The sequence below is a fragment of the Aquarana catesbeiana genome, linkage group LG02 (genome assembly GCF_042186555.1).
Source record: "Aquarana catesbeiana isolate 2022-GZ linkage group LG02, ASM4218655v1, whole genome shotgun sequence".
Taxonomy (NCBI): domain Eukaryota; kingdom Metazoa; phylum Chordata; class Amphibia; order Anura; family Ranidae; genus Aquarana; species Aquarana catesbeiana.
The window spans coordinates 598,578,675-598,596,748 of NC_133325.1; the positions used below are offsets into that span (position 1 = coordinate 598,578,675).

General features: G+C 45.4%; 1 protein-coding gene across 4 annotated transcripts in view; it reads left to right on the forward strand.

Moving 5' to 3' along the window:
• MED14 (mediator complex subunit 14) overlaps positions 1-18,074 on the forward strand; it is a 104,143-nt gene that overhangs the window by 15,863 nt on the left and 70,206 nt on the right. For all 4 annotated transcript variants that reach the window (XM_073616323.1, XM_073616325.1, XM_073616324.1 and 1 more), the window contains exons 4-6: positions 6,074-6,247; positions 8,124-8,253; positions 16,051-16,179. In XM_073616323.1, the coding sequence (XP_073472424.1) occupies positions 6,074-6,247; positions 8,124-8,253; positions 16,051-16,179 (433 nt within the window). The remainder of the gene's footprint in view (positions 1-6,073; positions 6,248-8,123; positions 8,254-16,050; positions 16,180-18,074) is intronic.

Below are 18,074 nucleotides of genomic sequence, written 5' to 3' on the forward strand. Positions count from 1 at the left end.
TTTCTCGAACATCACGGGACACAGAGCCACAGTAATTACTGATGGGGTTATATAGGTATCACTGGTGATTGGACACTGGCACACCCTATCAGGAAGTTCAACCCCCTATATAATCCCTCCACCTTGCAGGGATACCTCAGTTTTTACGCCAGTGTCTTAGGTGATGGACGTGTAAAGATGTTCTGTGCTGAGCTCCAAAGGGAATATCTTAAGATCCTATACTGGGGCAAGCCAGGCGAACCGGATCCATTCAAAGTGTCTTTTCATGGCCGAATTGAATGGTACCCGGGCCTCGTGTCCGAAGAAACGAGGTTTTACCCGTAATGCTTCTCTTTTTAGAGAGCTGGACCCCGCAGATCAGAAAATGGCTTTAAACTTCCTAATTTCTGGCGAGGTGCTTTACGGTCCCAGAACTGTTGGATCCCCCTACTGATGGGGGCCCCAGTCTCTGACGGTTTTTTCAAACGGAGCCCACCGTGAGAGGTGAAGATTGGGTCTGTGTAAACAGCACCCTGCGGCTGGATAAGGTAAAAGGAGATTCCACAGAATTTTTGAGTTCTAGTGGCTTTTCTCCTTTAAGGTAAATGCATGCTATGCCTATTGTGACCACCGGGGGCTGCCAAGAGCACAAACCTACACATGCTGACTGACTGTCTCAGGTGTTCTGTGCTGATTATGTCCCAGCATCTCAAAGCAGGCTGCAAGCAGGTAAGGTGGAAAGGGGGATTTCTCATGTTTGAATGTTCCCCCCAGGCTAGAGAGGGGCCACAGGGGTCTAGAAAGTGGTTATACCACCCGGGCTCTGCGGCCTAATGGCCACCATCTCTGAAGATAGCCGTTCAGGCAGATCTTGTTACCAGTCTCCCCCCCCCCCCCCCCATCCCCAGCCTTTTCTCCAGAAGCATGCCAGGAGAGTCGGCAGTGCGGGAAGCGCTCGTTTTTTTCAAAACTCAAGGGGGGGGGGCGGTAGAGGAGGGGGCGGGATGTCAGCACAGAGTGTTTAGACTCCCACTCAGGCCAGCTGCAGGCTATTAAAGGCACTCTGTACAGGTGCACTCAGCCTTCTGAGAGGCACAGAGCTGACGGTCGCATGTAAGGTGGGACACAGGCATTCTCCTAGGCAGCATTTACTGAAGTAACACCAGACTGAGCATTGGGTAGCAAGGCTTTTAGCCAGACTACATCGCTCAGCGGGCAGTGTTCATTTGTATACCTCACACCTTGTTGCTTTGCACTATGGGTAGAAGAGGTTCAAGCACCCCAGGAACCAGAGACACTAGGGGATCTCGTTCAGGTTCTGAGGGCCCCCTGTCGGCAGCATCCTCCCCCCCTAAAGATGGGCCAGGGACGGCTAGCCAGGGAGAGCCATCGGGGTCAGGGGCTACACCTGCTTCTGGCACTTCAGCCCCTGTATATATTACACAAGAGGTTTTTTCCTCAACCATTAATGGTCTAGAGGAAAGATTAATGGCCGTGATTACCTCTTCACTCAGTGGAAGAAAACACACTAGGCTTTCCTCTGTTCCCCAAGACCCTCAGACAGAGGAGTTCTGGGATAAAGGAGATGAATCCCTTTCAGAGGATCGGGATGGGATGGATGATTCCTCTTCGGAGGATTCAGGTGGAGAGGGACCTTCTGCGACTTCCCAAGAGGAGAAAGTCTTAGTGCAGATCCTCACTGGATTGGTCCGCTCCACATTTAAGTTGCCCATACCTGAAACTGCTAAAGAATCCTCTTCTGCTTTGGGGTCACTGAAACCTTTCCAAGCAGCACATGCTTTTCCTGTTCATACTTTACTTGAAAAGCTTATTTATTCTGAGTGGGATCACCCAGACAAACGTTTTTTTCCGCCGAGAAAGTTTTCAACACTTTATCCGATGGAAGAAAAGTTTATTAAAATGTGGGGAATACCGGCTATTGATGCCGCCATTTCCTCCGTAAATAATAGCCTGACTTGTCCTGTTGACAATGCTCAGATGCTCAGGGATCCTGTAGATAAAAGGATGGAATCCCTATTGAAGGATGTTTTCTCCTTAGCAGGATCAGTGGCCCAACCTGCAGTAGCAGCGATTGGAGTCTGTCAATACTTAAGAGACCATGTTAAGCAGGTCATCAAAGTATTACCTGAACAGCAGGCCCAGGGGTTTGCTAACCTTCCAGCGGCCTTATGCTTTGTGGTTGACGCCATTAGAGATTCTATCGTGCAAACCTCCCGTCTTTCACTGGGGTTGGTGCATATACGTAGAATCCTATGGTTGAAAAATTGGTCAGCCGAAGCACCATGTAAGAAGCTACTGGCTGGGTTTCCATTTCGTGGTGCAAGGTTGTTTGGAGAGGACTTGGATAACTATATCAAGAGAATCTCTTGTGGGAAAAGCACTCTCTTACCTGTCAAGAAGAAGAGTAAGCGTCCCTCTCTCAAACGGACTCTTTCTCCAGCGCCGGGGGCTTCAGCCTCCAGGCAGTCTCGACGGCCGCCTCCATCGGGGTCCAGAGACAAGAGTCAACCCAGGGACAAAAGAAGTCCTGGGGAAAGAAGCCTACTAGGCAAAACACTAAGACCTCTGCATGAGGGGGCGCCCCCGCTCACTCGAGTGGGGGGAAGACTGCGACAGTTCTCAGAGCTCTGGCACGAGGACTTCCAGGACAGATGGGTAGTCTCCACGGTAACCTTAGGGTACAAGCTGGAGTTTCAGGAATTCCCTTCTCCTCGGTTCCTCAGATCAAATGTTCCCAGAGACCCAGAGAAGAAGCAGTCGCTCCTTCTAGCGTTAGAGCGACTTTTGTCGCAGGAGGTCATTATGATAGTTCCTGCAAAGGACCAGGGATTGGGCTTCTATTCCAACCTTTTTACGGTCCAAAAGCCAAATGGGGATGTCAGGCCCATTTTGGACTTAAGGGATCTGAACCGATTCCTAAGGATTCAATCCTTCCGCATGGAATCAATTCGAACAGTAGTTCCCACCCTGCAGGGAGTAGAATTTCTGGCATCAATAGACATCAGAGATGCATATCTGCATGTGCCCATTTTTCCTGCTCATCAGAAGTTTCTGCGCTTCGAGGTAGGAGGGCGCCATTTCCAGTTTGTGGCTCTGCCTTTCGGGATAGCCACTGCACCTCGAGTGTTCACAAAGATCTTGGCTCCTCCTCTGGCCAGATTAAGGGCTCAGGGTATAGCTGTCATAGCATACCTAGACGACCTGCTCTTGATAGACCGGTCGGTAGCCTCTTTGAATGGAAACTTGAGGACCACGGTCAGGTATCTAGAACACCTGGGTTGGATCCTCAACTTAGAAAAGTCTTTCCTAAAACCAGTAAGAAGACTGGAGTATTTAGATCTGATTATAGATACAAGCCAGGAGAAAATATTTCTACCCCAGGCAAAGATCACTGCTTTGAGAGAGCTGATTCTGACAGTAAGGACTAAGAAGGGTCCCTCAGTCCGCCTTTGTATGAGGCTACTAGGGAAGATGGTGTCTTCATTCGAAGCAGTTCCCTATGCTCAGTTTCACTCAAGAATGCTGCAACACAGTATTCTGTCGACCTGGAACAAGAAGGTTCAGGCATTAGACTTTCCGATGCACCTGTCGCATGCGGTGCGTCAGAGCCTCAATTGGTGGCTCATACCCGAAAACCTGCAGAAGGGGAAATCCCTTCTACCGGTTACCTGGACGGTGGTAACAACAGATGCCAGTCTGTCAGGTTGGGGAGCAGTCCTGGAGACAGGCTGCGGTCCAAGGGGTATGGTCCAAGACAGAGAGGACCTTACCCATCAACATTCTGGAGATCCGGGCGATACATCTAGCTCTAAAAGCCTGGACTATCAGGCTACAGGGTTGTCCGGTCAGGATCCAGTCCGACAATGCCACAGCAGTGGCTTATGTCAATCATCAGGGAGGGACCCGGAGCCGAGCTGCTCAAAAAGAGGTGAACCAGATCTTAGTCTGGGCAGAGATGCATGTGCCATGCATATCGGCAGTTTTCATCCCGGGAATAGAGAACTGGCAGGCGGACTATCTAAGTCGCCAGCAGTTACTTCCAGGGGAATGGTCTCTGCATCCCGACGTCTTTTGGGCCATATGCCAAAGATGGGGGGTTCCAGATGTAGATCTCTTTGCATCCCGATTCAACAAAAAGATAGACAGATTTGTGGCAAGGACAAAAGATCCTCTTGCATGCGGGACGGATGCGTTGGTGATTCCGTGGCATCGGTTCTCACTGATTTACGCATTCCTGCCTATTCTGCTACTAACACGACTCCTTCGCAGGATCAGGCAGGAAAGGAAGTCGGTACTTCTGGTGGCCCCCGCTTGGCCCAGAAGGACTTGGTATGCAGAAATAGTAAGGATGACGGTGGGTTCCCCGTGGACCCTACCGGTACGCCCAGACCTGTTATCTCAAGGTCCAGTGTTCCATCCTGCCTTACAAACGCTAAATTTGACGGTTTGGCTATTGAGACCCACGTTCTGAAGAGTCGTGGGCTCTCAGGTCCTGTCATATCTACCTTGATTAATGCAAGGAAGCCAGCTTCCAGGATGATTTATCATAGAGTCTGGAAGGCTTATATAACCTGGTGTGAATCCAGAGGTTGGCATCCCAGGAAATATGTCATAGGTAGAATCCTTGATTTTCTACAGATGGGATTAGAGATGAAGCTGGCCTTGAGTACCATCAAGGGTCAGGTCTCTGCTTTATCAGTATTATTTCAGCGGCCACTTGCTTCGCATTCTTTGGTCCGAAACTTTATGCAGGGGGTGATGCGTCTTAATCCTCCGGTTAAGGCGCCCCTAAACCCCTGGGACTTGAATTTGGTCCTGGCTGTGTTACAGAAACAGCCTTTTGAACCAATAAGTCAGATTCCTTTGGTCTTGTTGACAAGGAAATTAATTTTTCTGGTGGCCATCTCTTCTGCTAGAAGAGTATCAGAATTAGCAGCTCTTTCCTGTAAGGAGCCTTATTTGATTATACACAAGGATAGAGTGGTACTACGCCCTCATCCTAGTTTTTTACCGAAGGTGGTTTCTGATTTTCATTTAAACCAAGACATTGTTCTACCTTCCTTTTTTCCAGATCCCTGTTCTCCGGAAGAGAGATCTCTACATTCGTTGGATGTAGTAAGAGCAGTTAAGGCCTATCTAGGGGCAACTACTCAGATCCGCAAGACAGATGTTTTGTTTGTGCTGCCAGAGGGTCCCAATAGAGGACAGGCAGTGTCAAAAGCTACCATTTCTAAATGGATTCGACAGTTGATCATTCAAGCTTACGGTTTGAAACAGAAGATTCCTCCGTTTCAGATCAGGGCACATTCCACAAGGGCTATTGGTGCTTCTTGGGCAGTGCATCACTGGGCCTCTATGGCTCAAATCTGCAAGGCCGCAACCTGGTCTTCAGTTCATACATTCACCAGATTCTATCAGGTGGATGTGAGAAGGCATGAGGATATCGCCTTTGGGCGTAGTGTGCTGCAGGCAGCGGTACAGGGTCCTCAGGTCTGATTGCACCCTACTTGGTCGTGGTTCCCCCCCCCTCAGGTAGCATTGCTCTGGGACATCCCATCAGTAATTACTGTGGCTCTGTGTCCCGTGATGTTCGAGAAAGAAAATAGGATTTTTTAAAACAGCTTACCTGTAAAATCCTTTTCTTTCGAAGGACATCACGGGACACAGAGGTCCCGCCCCTCTTCTAATACACTATATTGCTTGGCTACAAAACTGAGGTATCCCTGCAAGGGGGAGGGATTATATAGGGGGTTGAACTTCCTGATAGGGTGTGCCAGTGTCCAATCACCAGTGATACCTATATAACCCATCAGTAATTACTGTGGCTCTGTGTCCCGTGATGTCTTTCGAAAGAAAAGGATTTTACAGGTAAGCTGTTTTAAAAATCCTATTTTTCTCTGTCTGTCCATTTTTATCTCACTGAAAAAAGACTGCTCAGAGCTGGATTAACTCTTCGTGGCAAGACTGGGCACAGATGACATGAAATCTTATACTGTACAAGGTGCAAATCTTAAAAAAAAAAAAATGGTTTTACATGCACTTTATGTTTTGTGTAAATTTATTTTTCTTTCAGATGATATCAAGTTTTTTAGACCAGCAAACCATCTTGTTTGTCGATACAGCCGACAGATTGGCATCCTTAGCCAGGGACGCCTTGGTACATGCTCGTTTACCAAGTTTTGCAATTCCTTATGCCATTGATGTGCTGACAACAGGATCATATCCGCGGTTGCCAACATGCATTAGGGTATGTCATACATTTGTTTAGTTTTTTTGCAGTATAGTATACATGAATCGCAGCTTTTTAAAATGTTTATCGTTCCTATCTTCTTGTAATCAAAAATGTATTTCCCTCAGCAAACAAAAAACTACTAGTCAACTAAAACCGTGGCAAGGCTTTTAAAGAGGAAGTAAAGCGCCCTTTTTTAAATTTTTTTTTTTTTTTTTTTTTTTTTTTTTACCTGAAAATGAAGTAATATTGTGCTAGTCATTGCTGGAGGCCGCATCCATCTTCGCCTGTCTTCCTTCCGAGTCTGTGGCTATGTGACATCACTCCCTCGCACTGCCGGTCACGGCACAGGGCTCTAAATAAACGACACGGGTGGCCGTCCCTTCAGAGCACATGCACCGATGATGTCAATGGCTGCATATACAGTAAATATCTCCTAAACAGTGCACATTTAGGAGAAATTTACAGTACCTGTAGGTAAGTATTATAGGCTTACAGTTGTGATCATAAGTTTACATACCCTGGCAGAATTTATGATTTCTTGGCCATTTTTCAGAGAATATGAATGATAATACAAAATACTTTTTATCTTCTCAGATGGTAAAGCTGCTTATTTCTATTGGCAAAAAGCCTCCAGTTCCTGTAAATTCTTGGGCTGTCTTGCATGAACTGCATGTTTGAGATCTCCCCAGAGTGGCTCAATGAAATTTAGGTCAGGAGACTAAGCTGGCCACTCCAGAACATTCACTTTATTCTGCTGTAGCCAATGACAGGTCGACTTGGCCTTGTGTTGTTGGAATGTCTTGCCATGAATTTTGACCGAAACTCCTGTGCCTTTGTAGCTTACACATCCCCAAAACATCAGCGATCCACCTCCGTGTTTCACAGTAGGAATGGTGCACCTTTCATCATAGGCCTTGTTAACTCCTCTACAAATGTAGCGTTTATGGTTATGGCCAAAAAGCTCAATTTTGGTCTCATTACTCCAAATAACTTTGTGCCAGAAGGTTTGAGGCTTGTCTCTGTGCTGTTTGACTTATTGTAAGTGGGATACTTTGTGGCATTTGCCTAGTAATGGCTTTCTTCTGGCGACTCGACCATGCAGCTCATCTTTCTTCTGCCTCCTTTTTGTGCATCTTGAAACAGCCACACCACATTTTTTTTCCAGAGAGTCCTGTATTTCACCTGAAGTTATTTGTGTTTTTCTTTGCATCCCAAACAATTTTCCTGGCAATTGTGGCTGAAATTTTAGTTGGTCTACCTGACTGTGTTTTGGTTTTAACAGCACCCCTCACTTCTCAATTCCTTGGATATCTTTTTATATCCCTTTCCTGTTTTATACAGTTCAACTACCTTTTCCCACAGATCCTTTGACAATTCTTTTGCTTTCCCCATGACTTAAAATCCAGAAACGTCAGTGCAGCACTGGATGAAAGATGCATGGGCCTGTCAGGTATCCAGAAACTCATTGACCTTTTATACACACATTAATTAAAAGCAAACAGATTACAGGTGAGGATGGTTACCTTTGAAAAGCCATTCAAACCCCTTTGTGTCAACTTGTGTGCATGTTATCAGGCCAAAATCACCAGGGTATGTAAATTTTTGATCAGGGTCGTTTGGGTAATTTCTGTTGTCATTTATGATTTAAAAAGAGTAAACACAGTTGATAATACAGGGCTTCAGCCAAACATGAGTGAAAAATATATTTTTGTTATCATTCATATTCTCTGAAAAATGGGCAAGAAATCATAAATTCTGCCAGGGGTAAACTTATGAGCACATCTGTACCTATAGGTACAAAAAATACATTGAAGTTTACTTCCTCTTTAATGTGTTTTTATAAATTATTTTTTCTTGTATTTTCCTAATTTCTCACTGATTTACTTTACAGGATAAAATAATTCCACCAGATCCTATTACTAAAAGTGAGAAACAATCAACTCTACACCAGCTGAACCAGATCCTCAGGCATCGACTGGTTACCACAGATCTCCCACCCCAGCTGGCCAACCTTACAGTTGGTAAGACTGTGTTTTTTTTTTTTTTTTTTTTTTTTTTTTTTTTTCTAGCAGTGTTATACTATGTTAGCCGTTGATAGTAGAGGAAAAGTAAAAATATGATATGGGTGATGCTTTGTTGTGCAAGCTTTTAAGAATACTCCTTTCTTTATAACAGGCATGTTGTCCTCAACACATGGTATCATGCCTGACTATGAGAACAGAGTTTTTTTTTACGATAAGTAAAAGCCTACAATACGTAGTCTGTTGGCAAGCAAAATGTGTTGCTTAAATTTTTATCTTTTTTTTTTTTTTCGTCCTAAAAGCTCTGTAACTTTTGGAAAATCCTGCAAACATGGTCTGTTTGGAGGGATATAAGGGCTGAAGTTGGAGATGAATGTGATAGAATAATTGTACAGGACATTAGTGGCATATTTTCTCCAAGCGTCTTCCAGGACAGCCCATGAGACCTAGGGCTCCTCCTACCAGGACAGGAAACACGTTATCCCCACCAGATAAAAGGGCGGTCCTCCAGGCTCATGTCAGTTATTTGTGTTTCCTCCGGACAGGGGGGGGGGGGGGGTAACATGTTCCTGGAACCTAGGTCTCATGAGCAGGGGCTCTGTAGGGCTATTTGGGGCATGTCACTAACCTCTCCTCTGCCAGACGCAGCACTCCGCTGGAGAGGTTGACTGTGCTGCGGTCTCCTGTGTCTCAGTGCCTGGAGAGGGCCAGGACCGGCATGGTGTCAGCTCCCAAAGCGCTTTTCATATTGAAAGCAGCGGTATCCTTTCCTCACAGGCAGCGTGGCTAGTTGTGTGAGGAGAAGCGGGAAGCTGTGGCGCTTGAGAAGGGGGCGGAGCTTCTGCGCTCCAAGCTGGCCCACAGGAAGTGTTAAGAGCAGGTCACTTCCGGGGCATATGATGTCATCGCCGGGCGCCGGAGACGCCGGTTCCAGTCTCCTTAAACGGTGCGAACAGGTGACACTGGCTGCTGGTGTCTTCTGGTTAAAGCAGTCAGGCTGTGGAAAGCCAGAAAGGGGCAAGATGGATCAGTCTGCAGTTCCTACACAGGCAGTCGATGCGCTCAACGCCAGCACCTCACAGGTAAACCTGAAGTGTTAGGTCACTCTCTTGCTCTCCCTGTGAGTGTTCCCTCCCCCTCCCCTCTCTGTAGTAGTGGGTTATAGAGACACATTTCCTCCCTCCTGCACATGGTGGTTCAGAGTGGCAGGGTGGCTGTGAGTCTCATTATGGGTCACTTATTTTTTTGTCTTACAGACCAAGACCCAGGACAAGATTCAGGAGCAGCCACCTAAAAAGAAATGTGCGGTGTGTGCAAACAAATTGAGCTCCTCATAGAGCAAAGCCGTTTGTCGCAGCTGTATAGATGGCCTGGTAAAGGATGACCCAGTTGCCTCTTGTCAGAAAATGCTAACCTCTGTTAGGGACGAGCTTGCGTCCACCTTTAGTTCTTTTAGAATGCTTATTGACAAGCTCCAGACCCCAGCTGAGGGTCCGTCCACACAGAGAACTTCGGTCAGCACTCAGCAGGCAGAGAGTGAAGACTCTGAGGCTGAGGTCAGATCTACCCGTTCTTCTCCAGAAGAATCAGGGTAAGATTTAGAGCCAAGGGATAGGGAATCCACTCGGGGCTTGAGATTTAAGTTATATGTAGAGGATGTGGATGACTTGTTAAAGGCTATCTATACCACCCTTGAATTGAAAGAGGAGGAGGTTCGGTTATCCAAGCACGATCTTATGTATAAAGGATTGCATAAGAAAAAGCCTAGAGTTTTTCCAGTCCATAGTTCATTGAATGATACTATTAAACTGGAATGCGATAACCCGGAGAGAAAACCGTTCTTCTCTAGTAACCTAAAAAGAAGGTTTCCTTTTGATGAGCACACTGCGCAGCCGTGGAAAAAGAAACCGAAGCTGGATGCACCTCTTTCAAAGGTTTCAAAAAATTCGGACCTAGCATTCGATGATATGGGCACGCTTAAGGATCCGATGGACAAGAGAGGGGATAACCTTCTCCACAGAGCCTGGGACTCAGCGGTTGGGAACCTGAAACCAGCTCTGGCCTCCACTTGTGTGGCCAGAAATCTGGAGGTTTGGTTGACTCAGATTCAGTCACATCTGTCAGCTGGTACCTCGAGAGAGCAGATTCTGAAGTCTTTTCCTCTCCTCTTTCAGGCTGTAAGTTTTTTGGCGGATTCTTCCGCTTTAGTGAACTCAGGCCAGGAGAAGCCTCTGGCTTAAAACCTGGTCAGGGGACGCAGCCTCCAAGTTACGCCTTTGTGGGCTTCCCTTAACAGGCGATCATTTATTTGGCCCAGGACTGCAGGAGGCACTGGAACGCAAGGCTGATAAGAAAAAGGTGTTTCCAGAGAAAAAGAGAATCCCGACAGCCAGAAAATTTTTTCGTGGCCAAGGCAGGCAACAGAGTCCTAGAGAAAAGGACAACAGGCCGAAAAAACACTGGACTGGGCACAAAGGCAGAGGCAAAGGGGGAGTGCTGTTTAACCCTCCTCAACAGCCTGCCAAGCCACAGTGATTTGTGTTCCCCGGTGGGAGGAAGATTGAGGGCCTTCATCCCACAGTGGGCAGCAGTCACTTCGAGCCCCTTCATCCTGGACCTAGTGACCAACGGGTACAGGCTGGAGTTTGTTCACCAACCACCAGAACGATTGTTGGTCACCTTTCCTCCACAAGATCGAGAGAAAGCCAGGGCTATGGGTCTCCAGATCGGAGACTTATTGGATCAAAAAGTCCTGATTCCTGTTCCACAGTCAGAGCAGGGCAAGAGATTCTATTCCCATGTATTTGTGGTCAAAAAGCCGTCGGGGAAGTTTCGGCTTATCCTGAATCTCCGGACTTTAAACAAGTCCATCAGGTACAAACATTTCCGTATGGAGACGGTTTTTACTATCAAAAACCTACTATACCCAAACTGCTTTATGGCCACGTTGGACTTAAGGGATGCCTATCTTCACATCCCTATCTATCCAGCCTTCCAAAAGTTTTTGAGATTGGCAGTGAAGATGGGTATGGGGACCCGACATTTTCAATTTCAAGCCCTCCCCTTCGGTCTTTCCTCAGCCCCACGCATCTTTACGAAAGTGTGGGGGGAAGCGCTGGCTCCACTGAGGTTAAAGGCGATAACTGTTATCCCTTACTTGGATGGCCTCCTGATAGTGGCAAAGTCATACCAGAGGCTGGTGGAGGATCTCCAGGCTGTACAGGACTTCTTACAGTCCCTAGGCTGGTTGATAAACAAAGAAAAATCGTCCTTGATCCCGGCCCAGAAAGTAACTTATCTGGGTTACGATTTTTGCTCAGTGAACCAAAGAGTTTTTTTCTTGCGCAGGGGATGATTACCAAAGTGTTCCAGACTATGTCAGCATTGCAGACCAACCAGTCGGTCTCTCTGAGACAGGTGTCGAGGGCAGTGGGTCTTATGACCTCACGTTTTCCCGCTGTACCATGGGCAAGACTCCGTCAGCGTCCATTACAAATGTTTCTATTAAGAAACTGGGACGGGACGTAAGGTCCCTGGAGTCAAGGATCTGGCTCCCCACCAGGATAAAAAGAAGCCTGTGGTGGTGAAGAACTGGCCAGCACCTAACAGGAGGTCTCCCATGGTCCTTTCCCATATCCCGAAGAATTAGTACGGATGCGAGTGCCTGGGGATGGGGGGCCCACCTCAGCAATGCAGTAACACAAGGAGAGTGGTCCTTGAAGGAGGCAAGGGCCTCATCCAATCAAAGAGAGCTGCTAGCAGTTCAGAGAGCCCTGCAGTCTTTTCAGATGGAGATCAAGGGTCAAAAACACCAAATTCTGTCAGACAATATCGCGACAGTCGCGTACATCAACAAGCAGGGAGGCACGAGAAGCCGGATGCTTCAGTCTATTGCCCAGGAGATCCTTTCATGGGCAGAAGGGAATCTAGCTTCAATTTCAGCTGTGCACCTGAAGGGAACAAACAATTGCCTGGCAGATTATCTCAGCCGTTACCGGGTAGACCGAGACAACTGGTCCCTTCATCCCGAAGTCTTTGCAGATCTCACCAGGAGATGGGGTTATCCCGTAGCGCATTTGTTCGCAAACCGGAACAACCGCAAGACGGAGATGTTCTTTTCCATGAACCCGGCAGACCAAGCCTTGGGGATTGATGCTCTGGCAAACCTGTGGCCTCCAGGCCTATGTTATGCCTTCCCGCCAATCAGACTGATTCCAGAAGTCCTCCGGAAGTTTCTGCTAGAGGAGACGGATCTCATTCTAATTGCCCCATTTTGGCCCAAGAGGCCATGGTTTTCCCTGCTGCAGTCTCTGGTTTCAGAGCCTCCGTGGAGTCTTCTGAAAAGAGAAGACTTATTATTGCAGGGCCCAGTATCACACCTTCTGGTGTTTTCCTTAAACTTGACTTGGTATCTGAAGAAAATATACTGAGCGTCCAGGGGTTCTCTGACAAGGTAGTCAAGACTCTTGTAAATTGTAGGAAGCCAGTCACTAGAGCCATATATTCCAAAGTTTGGAAAAGGTTTAACTCATGGTTATCTGAAAATCAAAGATTAACTCATGATGTTCCCGTCTATTTTGGAATTTTTCCAAGAGGGTGTCGACAAAGGTCTTTCAGTTAGTACCTTAAAGGTACAAGCGGCAGTTATTAGTGTGTTCCTCCAGTTTTCTCTCCTGGAAAATCCCACTATAGCCAGACTTTTCAAATCTATCTCTAGGGCCAGACCAGTAGTGGTAAGAAGTTGTCCAACTTGGGACCTGTCCCTAGTACTTCAATCTCTGGTTGAATTTCCTTTTGAGCCTCTTGAAAGTATTTCAGTTAAGTTACTTACATTAAAAACTGTGTTTCTTATAGCGTCTAGCAAAACCCGGACACAGGATTGACTGTTCTGATCCAGAACTACAGAGTCTTAACCCTAAATGCGAATCCTGTGTCACCTTTTTATAAGTTTTTCTTAGTGACAGTGCCTCCCTCTGTCACAGCTGTTAAAATGATCCTAGCATCATGTATTCTTCATTGCTTATACACATGCATACTCAAGAAAGTTCACATGTATTACTGCTCAAAGGGATCACAGTTCTCTCCCTGATAATGTTTTCATCAATCCTCTTCTTGAAGACTAGCACTATCTTTGTACATTGACATTTAGTAAACATAGAAGGGTTGATTTACTAAAGCTGGAGAGTGCAAAATCTGGTTCAGCTCTGCATAGAAATTGGCTTCCAGGTTCTATTGTCAAAGCCTAATTGAACTAGTTGAAACTAGAAACTGATTAAGGTAAATGGCTACCAAGGGGATGAGAGTTCGCTTGACCGCGTTGATGCTCAACGTACAGATGTCTAGCATCCGCATGCGAAGTTCCTCAGTGTTTGGGAACCTTTGTTTTATGCCTTCCCTACTCTCCCTCCAGCCAGCTTGGGCCGCCCATGACTGATGGCCTCAATGATCCCAAACCCTTACCTCTCCCCCCCCCCTCTCTGGGCATCTAACCTTGGCCCTTCCATTCTCGCTAGCTTTCCTTATCCTCTCCTTGGCTCCCTACTCGTCAGGTGCGCACTCTTTCTTTCCCTAGTGTTACCTTTCTGCCTATCTTCCTAGATTTGTATAGGCTACAAATTGCACCATTGTATGGTTATTAGTGGGTCTAGAGGATACCCTGCTTTTGAAGGACCCTCCCCAGGACCATTTGGCCCCCGTTGCTTGATAAACAAAGGCCTAGCCTCTGTTATTATCAGTTCTTGTTTTCATAATACTGTGCTTTGTTTACTTAGTGGTATCAAAGGTTAGCTTACCATCAATGCTAGCCCCTACGTCAGTGGAGGAACTACCAGAGTCACAGCAATCGCACTTGCGACTGGGCCCCGACGTTCCACCACTGTGGGGGGCCCCAAGACCCAGCATCTCCCCCTGCACCTCCAGCTGGCAGCTAACTATACAGTGGAGGGGGCGATTGCAAGCTCTGTGATGATCGCGGGATGTCCCATTCAGAATACCGGCTAGCAGTTCACCTCCCGAGTGTCAGTATATACAGTGAAGAGGGGAGGGGCCCCTGACCTGGACAGGCTTCGGCAACAGTGCACAAGCAGAGCGGCGACTCACTTGTGCACTAAATCTGGTGGCCTCTCCACTGTATATACTGACACTCGGGAGGTGCACTGCTAGCTGGATGGGACATCCCGCGGACATCACAGGGAAGCAGTATGTACAAGGGCTGCTGCTTCTTGCATCTGGCCTTTTCCTGTAAGGTAAACTCGGCACCTGAGCATGCTGTGTGTCTTACTATAACAATGCCCGCCTGTCGCGCGCCGTCCCCACCGCCTGTCGCGCGCCGTCCCCACCGCCTGTCGCGCGCCGTCCCCACCGCCTGTCGCGCGCCGTCCCCACCGCCTGTCGCGCGCCGTCCCCCCCTCCTTTCACAGTGCCCCTTTTTTATCACACGCCCCCTTCCGGTCACACTTCCCAGATACCCTTCTCCATACCCCTGTCATACTAAGGGTCAGGTGCCCTTCATGGTTTCTTGCACCGGGGCCCCGAAGATTCTAGTTATGTCTCTGCCCTACGTGGCTAGCGATAGCATGTTAGCGACTTGTTAATCTGAATAAAAATTATTGAAACAGAAATTGATGACTACTATGCAGAGCTGCACCAGATTCTGCATTCTCCAGTTTTAGTAAATCAACCCCACAGTATACCTCACCAGGAAGATTGACTGATAGGGTGAGTGTCACATTTATCAGTTTATAAATCAAAAATAGAAATAGAAAGTGAATTTTGGGACTTTAAATGAGGCAAGCACCAAAGGGATTGCACGCCTCCATCCCTGTCATTGGTTTAAAAAAGGGGGGAGAAAAAAGTAGGACTTTAAATGAAGCACACAGCAGTAAAGGAATAAGTCAACTGACTGAGAAGTAATGTTCATTTATTTTGTATAGTCCATGATATGTTATAAAACATTTTGGGCATCAAGCCTTTACTCAATAAACTATGGATTAATTATTTACAAATCACACAATAAATCACAATCCAATAGACATTCATATGTAAGCGCAAATGACAGTAAATGCGTGTATATACATTTCATGTTGTATTTGAACCCAAAGTGGCCAACGTGACCTTCATAAATAGATAAAAAGTTAAATAAATAAAAAAGATAAATAAAATAAATAAATAACATTTTTTTTATCTATTTATGAAGGTCATTTTGTCCACTTTTGGGTTCAACTATCATGGCCTATACAAAATAAATGAACATTACTTCCCAGTCACTTGACTTATTCCTTTACTGCTGTGTGCTTCATTTAAAGTCCCACTTTTCTCTCCTCCCCTTTTTTTTTTATATCAATTTATAAATCTTCACAACGTTTTATGGTCAAAGTCATTACTGGCAGAGAGAATACTTCCTACTGTCTGGAGCAGACTGATATCATTTATTTTCCTTTGCTGCACCACTTACCCTAGGTATAGTCCTGCCTAGAGATCAAGTGCTGCTTTATATTGAAAAAAAAAATGAAACTGTTTTGCAAAAGTATACTGTAGTTGTAATAGACAAGAATCTATTCACACAGGTCGGTAAAGTTACTAATAGGTCTACTAGTGACTTTACCCAACGTTGTTGTGAAATGTACACTGAGACTCATTATTTTAAGGATGCTAAGGAATTATGCTTTGCTATTACATTTCAGCAGTATGCTTTATTAATCGCTTTGAACATATTTCTCATATTTGTTCTTTTAAATAATGGATCTTGGGGAAAAAAATATTCTTTGACTTTTAACTTATTTTTTTTCTTAAATGCAGCAAATGGAAGGGTAAAGTTTCGCGTAGAAGGGGAATTTGAAGCAACACTTACTGTAATGGGAGATGATCCTGAAGTTCCTTGGAGGTTACTTAAACTGGAGATTCTTGTAGAGGATAAAGAAACTGGAGGTAACATTTATGCTCTTACAAGTACACCGTCTCTTTAAACGTTTTATTGTTATATATAATAAAACAGCCAACTCTTACCTGTGTGTTTTGTTTGTTTTTTTTTTTTTTTTTGTTTTGTTTTTTTTACTTGCCTTAACTAGAAAACTAGTTTGAGAGAGTGTTGTGACAATGAATTTGTCAGTATTACATTACCCTACTGACCGGCATTTTAAAAAAAAAATTTTTAAGACAAAATGTTCATCTTGCATTTCAACAAGTGCAACTCTGGAGCTTTTTTTTTTTTTTTTTTTTTTATTCCTCCACCACACACGTTAAAAATTGTATTTTGGCTAGAAAGTGACTTAAAACATTTTGTACATTTTCAGAAAGCTGAGGCCCTGTAGAATAAAAAGTTGGTAGTTGCAGTTTTTTATCTTAATCACAAAAGAAGTTGCTCCTCTGACTACTGCAATCTTAAACTCCAGCTTGCAGGTGTCCACTCCTCCAGGCTTCGCTTCTCCCATACACCATTTAGCAAAGTTCTGAACCTCTACACCTCTTCCAAAAGGTAAACCCCCCCCAACCATGTTATGTTTATTGAAAGTCCATATTGTCATGATCCACCCGGGTCTGGCTTTTAGCATGCGGCTAAAAACCAAAGCCAGTTGCGCCCACCCCCTCTTCAACCCAACGCTTTAGTGAGCGTTGGAGGGGTAGATCGGTGACTGACAGTGATTAGAAGCCATCTAATCACTCAGTTCCCAGGGTTCAGAGCTTACACCCCCCTCTGCTTATACTCACCTGAGCCTGGTCTTTATCCAGCGATATGCAGCTTTCTTTTTTGGCTCTCCCTCCTCATTGGCTCAGACACAGCATTCCTTCCCACTGCTCTCAATCACAGTCAATGAGGAGGTAGTGGGGCGGGGGTGGGGCTGAGCCCAGGGCACCGACAGTTCTTGCTATGGGGTACTCAGTAGGGGGAGGAGCCCAGGGCGCCGACAGGGTACCTGAGAAGAGGAGGATTGGGGCTGTTTTTTGCAAAACCAGAGCAAGTAAGTTTAATAGGTTTGTTATTTGTTTAAAAAATGTATCTTTTAGTATTACTTTAAACTCAAATAAGTATAAGTTTGGCTTTAGATTTACTGTATTTTAGGCATGTAAGGTCTAGTGTAGGGCTAAAACAACTAAAAGTAACGGGGTTAAAAAAACTAAAATGAGCCCTTTATAGTACAAAAAGAGCAAATCGCTACTGTAGATGTTACTTTCACAGTTCTACAGTAAAAAAATGAACCCCTTACAGTAGTGATTATCTGTTTTTTTTTTTTTTTTTTTTTTTGTACTATAAAGGGCTAATTCTAGTTTTTTAACCCCATTATGTTTTAGACCTGGTTCACATCTATGTGTTTTTTGGTGCTTTTTTGCAGAAGCGCACTGCAGTTCATTAACATGGTTTCCCATTGGACACGTTCACATCTATGCTTTTTTCAGCCGCTGCGTATTTGGAAAGGGTCAGGGACTTTTTTTTTTTTTTTTTTTTTTTACGCGAAAACTGCGCTTTTTTGGCTTAATATACTTCCATGGAGAAGCTGCAGAAAAGCATTTAATGCGTTTTTGCAGCAATTTGTGTTTCTTAATCTGCCCAACAACAAATTGGCCAAAAAAAATTGCAAAAAACGCAAATCGCCGCAAAATCACGTGCGCAAAAATCAAAACGCACAGCAAAAAGCACTGCAGAAACTGATCAAAAGCAAACTGCCTAGGTGTGTAGCGAGCCTTATGCTGGTCACATGGATCAATTTTCAGACAAGAATATTCAAATCTTTGTACATTCGCTGAATGAAAGAATGTTGTTTGAAATTTTCACTTGTTTTTAACATTCTGTTTTTAAAATGAATGTTATTTCTGAACGAAAACCA